The 6,000-nt window shown below is 39.7% G+C and overlaps 1 protein-coding gene across 1 annotated transcript; it reads right to left on the bottom strand.

Annotated features, from left to right (window-relative positions):
- LOC109950368 lies at nt 2,856–4,160 on the bottom strand. Its single transcript, XM_020568936.1, has 3 exons — nt 3,535–4,160; nt 3,294–3,441; nt 2,856–3,233 (listed from the first exon to the last, which is right to left on the bottom strand). The coding sequence occupies exons 1-3, from the start codon at nt 4,158–4,160 to the stop codon at nt 2,856–2,858; spliced, it is 1,152 nt and encodes a 383-aa protein (XP_020424525.1).

Below are 6,000 nucleotides of genomic sequence, written 5' to 3'. Positions count from 1 at the left end.
ATGACCTTATCAAATACCCCCAAACTTAGATTTTGCTAGTCCTCGAGGAAAACAAAATAAAACTACAACTTAGGAAACAGGAAATAAGAAACTAGCCTTCCAAACAATATCCTCAAAGAATCATCAGTGTATATGGTTCCAAAGAAACACAACAATCACAATCTAAGTTCCACACATGATTCACGAGAAAGCAAAGCTAGCATTGACACCCTTAAGTGTAGTGTGTGAATGCCAAATCCGAACAACACCTGCAACTCAAATAAGCACATGCGCACACACTTAGAGCAAAATCAAGAATTCCGAACCCCATAAGCTCATTATCCAATCTGCTCTCCACAGTAATACCATGCAACACCAAGGATCAAAAGGACTTTACAAGGGTAGTAATGAGGTTTAGGGTAGTGGTTGAATGAAAGAAGGGATATGAGATATACAATATTTTGAGCACACTTAAAGCACAGGTAAGAGCATAAGAGAGTACTGAACTTTGTAACAAGCAAGGAACACATACATGAGCAGATTTTCAACATAATTTCAGCACCTTGAAATGTGTTTATTTGGCCTAATTTTGTGGCTCTTTACTCTAAATCACCATGATGTTCTCCTTATAACACCCTAGGGCCGTGACTACATTGGTCACACTTCATTACCTCTTTTGATTAGTTACCAACACCCCCAAACTTATTTCTTTTCAACACTTGGGTTACGGCACCAATTATTCACTTTTGCTCTATAAACCTTGCATTCTTTATGACTCTCTTTTGAAGATAGCTTTAATTGCTCATGCAATAAGTAAGGATAAGAAAACAGAGGCTCATTATGGTAGTATTTGTTTACACAAAGAAAGGCTTAACGTAGGCTCAAATGGGATGACTAGGGATGAATACATGTAGAGAGATGGTTAGAAAGGCTCAAACGGTTCAAACATGGCCTAAATCACTTCCTAATCATTGTATGGCAACAAAATGTCTCAAGAAATATTCAAATAAGTTCTAGAGTATGAAACCAAGATCATGAGATAAGTAGAATTGCATAACGTCTCTAAGTAGCAAGACGTTGGACTAACTTGGCAAAGTGCTCAATAAGTGCAAGCATGGCATGCAGGACAAAGTTAACTTGGAATCACACACAGACCTTAAACAATGACTATCAATTTCTGAAAAACCATATTAGTATTAAATCCAAGTCTTTATCATAGGTGTTTGGAAGGATAACGAAACAACACACAAAACCCTGCGTTTTTAGACAGTAGACACACTCAAAATTTTTAAAATTTGACAATTTGAAACAACATAACTAAATCATTCCCCCCAAACTTAAATGAAACATTGTCCTCAATGTTTAGAGTGTAAGAAAAAGCAATGCCTCATTAATGAAAGGAAAGAAGATAAGGGAAAGACATAACCAAATGTTAGAGTTCAGAAAAACTCCCCTTTGAAGCGATTAGGATGCAAGCAGGCTTCCTCGCATGTTCTATCTTCTCCTCGTCACCTTGGGTTGCCGCCCAAGAAGCGCTAAGTTTCACGTCTTCAGCTGGACGTCCAAACTTTCTATAGTGAATGGGGGGGTTTGGGCTCAATCGACACCTCATGCAATGCAAGACAGTTCACCAAGCTTGTTCTCCTTTTCCATTGCTTCCTTGCTACTTTTCTTTTCCTTTTTTGTTTATGAATAGAATCACAATGAATTGTAGGAATGATTGGAATATTCACATCTCCAAGTTTGGGCAGCCCCTTCTTGTGTGTAGGAATTGGAGCATTGAACATGTGGGCTGCCCCCTGCTCCTCCTTGTCTCCTCTTTTCAGCAAGCATGATTCTACTGAAAAAGGAAGGCCATCAAATCTCTCTTTCCCTGGATTACCAAATACTTCAATTTGAAAACAATCTTGTACAACATTTGGCTTCAGGGCATCAAACACTTTGAAGGCAACAGTTTCTCCATTAACGGTCATGGTGAGAGTGCCTTGCTCTACATCAATCTTGGTCTTAGCAGTAGCCATGAAGGGTCGGCCAAAGATAAGGGGCAATTCATTGTCAGGAATTGGTGCTTCTTCCATCTCCAAGACTAAGAAATCAGCTGGCAAGATTAAACCTTCTACATTCACCAAAACGTCTTCTAGAATGCCCTTGGGGTACCGAATAGTTCTATCTGCCAATTGAATGCTCACAGTTGTGGCTTGCAACTCACCAAGGTTAAGTTTCTCATAAACATGATATGGCATAAGGTTAATGGATGCACCGAGATCAAGCAAAGCTTTTGGAATCTTGAAATCACCAACAATGCAAGGTATAGAAAACGAACCTGGATCCTTTAGCTTTGGAGGTAGCTTTCTTTGTAAAACTGCACTTACCTCTTCACTCAATGCAACTTGTTCATGCTCATTGAATCTCCTCTTGTTAGGGCATAGATCCTTCAAAAATTTTGCATACTTTGGAATCTGAGCAATAGCATTGAGCAATGGGATGTTGAAAACCTTCTTGAATGTTTCCATTATCTCATCCAAGCCTTGATCTTTCTTTGACTTTGATAACCTGCTGGGAAAGGGTGCAATAGGCCTAAAAGCATTAGATGAAATTGGAACTTGATTAGCGTTAGATGATACTACAGGGCTTTTGCTCTTTCCAGAAAGATTGAGGGACTGTTTGTTGGAAGCTGTGGGCTGCCCCTGTGGTGGCTGAATGATCTCCACGTTTTCTCCATCTTCTTGCTCTTCATTGGCATCTCCAACCTTATTATCAACTTGTTTACCACTTCTCAAGATGTGCACTACTTTAACTTGCTCATGATGCCTTGGATTCACCTCTGTTTGGCTCGGAAAAGTTCCGGATGCTCTATGGCTCATGGAGGATGCAATCTACCCAACTTGCACTTCTAGTTTGTTCACTGCATTTTGAAGATTCTGATTGGTTTGCATTTGTTGCCCCATGAACTTCTTGAACATGTCTTGCAATTCTCCCATTTGATCACCCCTTTGTTCTTGCACTTGTTGGGGAGCTTGTTGGAATTGCCTTTGTTGTATTTGGAATCCTGGGGGAGGTCCTTGAGATTGTTGCACATTCGAATTATTGCTCCACCTGAAATTAGGATGATTTCTCCACCCCGGATTGTACGTGTTTGAGTAAGGATCATTATTAGGATTCCTTGCTTGAAGGGCATTTGCTTGTTCTAGCATGTGCTCTGCAAAAGATTGGTCTTGAACTTCCACTTTGTTTCCTCGAGGGCCAGTCACTGCCTGTTGGAGCAAAGAACACATTACATCAAGTTTTGCAGCAATCTCATTATTAGTACTTACCTCAGAGACCACAGCTTTCATAGGAGCTCCTCTTCCTTTATTGTGGCTCCATTGTTGAGAGTTAGCACTCAAGGATTCAAAGAGAGTAAAAGCCTCATCTGCTGTTTTGTTCATCAGTCCTTCTCCACTTGTTGCATCTACCATCATCCTTTCGGAATCAAGCAAACCTTCATAGAAAGATTGCATTTACATCCAACTCTCTATGTTGTGGTGTGGGCAAGAACTTATCATCTCCTTGTACCTCTCCCAACATTCATGAAAAGCTTCTCCTTCCTTTTGTGTGAAACCAAGAATTTCCTTTCTAATCTTGTTAGTCTTTTGAGCCGGAAAAAATTTCTGCAAAAACTTATTAGAAAGCTCTTCCCAAGTATGAATTGAAGCATTAGGCAAAGAGTATAACCAAGACTTAGCTTTATCTTTTAAACTGAATGGGAATGGCCTCATCTTAATCTGCTCATCATCAAGGTTTTGAATTTTGATCGTAGCACATATTTCAAAGAATTGCTTAATATGCATGTAAGGATCCTCAGTGGTATTACCATAATAAGTTGGAAGAAGATGAATCATACCACTTTTAAGCTCAAACCTGTCAACTGTGAGTTGAGGATAGACGATGCACGAAGGTTGATTGGTGACTTTGGGAATGGAAAACTCACGCAGGGGTTTTCTTGGTTGGACAACAAGCGTACCACCTCCTTCATCATTGTTGTTGTTCGGAATCTCTGCCATGTTGCTTGAACCTTCAGATTCGTAACTTTTAGATTCAACGCTTGAAGAACTATAATTCCTCCTCAAACCAGCACGCACAGCAGCGGTTCTTGGTGAAAGTGGCTCAGGTGAACTTTGCTCCTGGTCAGATTCGGACATGCACACACCAAGGAAGTCAATTCAGTGCTTTCAATGGAGATAACAACAAAATACAAAAACTGAATACTAAAAGAAAAACCAACGAAAAGAAACAAATGAAACAAACAAAAACAAAACAATCAAAGTAATCTAACTATAGCACCATCATTACCGGTTCCCCGGCAACGGCGCCAAAAACTTGTTGAGCCTATTCTTAACAACTAAAATGAGTTATTAAAAACAGCAACTTTAATTCTCGCAAGTGCACGAACCATTTATAGTATAGCTTATGTAAATACGAGGTCGATCCCACGGAGAATGGTAACTTGGTTCCAAGTTAAATTACTTAGAATGCTAGAAAAACATAGAACAAAGAAACTGACTAACTAGCTAAAGGCAAGGTCGAATTCAACAATGCCTCTTGCTAATTACTCAAGGTCTAGGACAGAATCCTAGCACCACACACGCACTCGAAATGGGGGGTTTTGTTGTTGAAATGAAAACAAGAAAGTGAAACGAAAGTGCTCGAAAGTAAACACTAGCAGCAATGAACAAGTTGTGAAACAATGATTGAGAGGTGTTAGAGCCTTGGAATCCACCACTAGTCTTCCTATCCAAGTTATGAATGCATAGAAATTGACTCAAGCTTCATCAACAATAGATTATCGCATACAAGCCTATGGTATCTAGGTGCAGGATGCATGATTCTCCTAAGGCATGTGATTATGCATGGTATCTACACAACACGTGATCTCTAATATGCAACCTAAGCATGGTATCTACTAAGAATAAAGCATACAAGAGTCATTAAGCTCCTTGAGAATATGATAATCACACAAGTCCTAGAACATGGTATCTGTCCTAGTCAACCTATGGTTATTAACCCCTTGAATGATTCTTAGGCCATTCATATGTTGCTTGTGAAAGGAGAGTAGAATTGGTGAATCTAAACCCCTTCCCAACCTGTGCTAGATGCATAAAATCCTAGTTAGCTACTCCAAGAAACATACATCAAGCACCTAATAAACTGGAGATTAACAACTTGATAATAAAAGCAAGGAAATCAATTAACTATAAAATCATCCATAACATTGAATATTCATGACTAGGGCTTCATCCTAAGCCCTAACTAAATGGATTAGTTAGACATAACTATGAATACAGAAAATAAGAAATACATAGATAGGATAAAGAGAGGAGAAGAACTAGATGATGGCAGCAAGGAAGTTCCCAGGACAGCTCCAAGCTCCCTTCTCTCTTTATGGTGAATCTGAATGTGTGTGTGAGAGTAATGGATGAAATGAATGTGTGTGTCTGCCTTCCCTCCTGAATGAGTGTGCAACTCTCTATTTATAGAGTGCAATTTCGTGCTCCCCTTTGGCTGGTGAAACACACCTCTCTTAGCTGCTCCCAATTGCCTAAGCTGCCCAATAAATGCCAACTTTTCCAGCTGCCCAATAAATGCTTTGGTGGACATTTCTTGGTTTCTTTATGGAAAGCTTGACTTTTGTTCATCTTTTTGACTTCCCATACTGATTTGTCTCCCATGTGTAACCTACCAGAATTCCTGAAAAATGGTCCTTGATTTGTGCAGACAAGATCCCCATAATTAAGCATGCCATGTTTTGCTCCTTTTTGACTTCCATAGCTGAAATGCCTCCCTAATTTGCTCAACATGTCAGGTCCAAAGTCAAATAATGCTGAAGTGAGGCACATGGCTCAAGGGAGGTGCAGAGCACAAGGCTCAACAGCTGGCAGCTACATATTAAAATCCTCCTAGAGCATGGTTCAGTGTTTGACAGGCTAAGGACTCTAGCTATCATTAATTGGGCTGAAATTTGGATATGTTATACTAGACACC

The sequence above is a fragment of the Prunus persica genome, chromosome G7, assembly GCF_000346465.2.
Source record: "Prunus persica cultivar Lovell chromosome G7, Prunus_persica_NCBIv2, whole genome shotgun sequence".
NCBI classification, from domain to species: domain Eukaryota; kingdom Viridiplantae; phylum Streptophyta; class Magnoliopsida; order Rosales; family Rosaceae; genus Prunus; species Prunus persica.
Note: the sequence above shows the minus strand (reverse complement) of the source record. Positions and strands in the feature narration are given on the sequence as shown.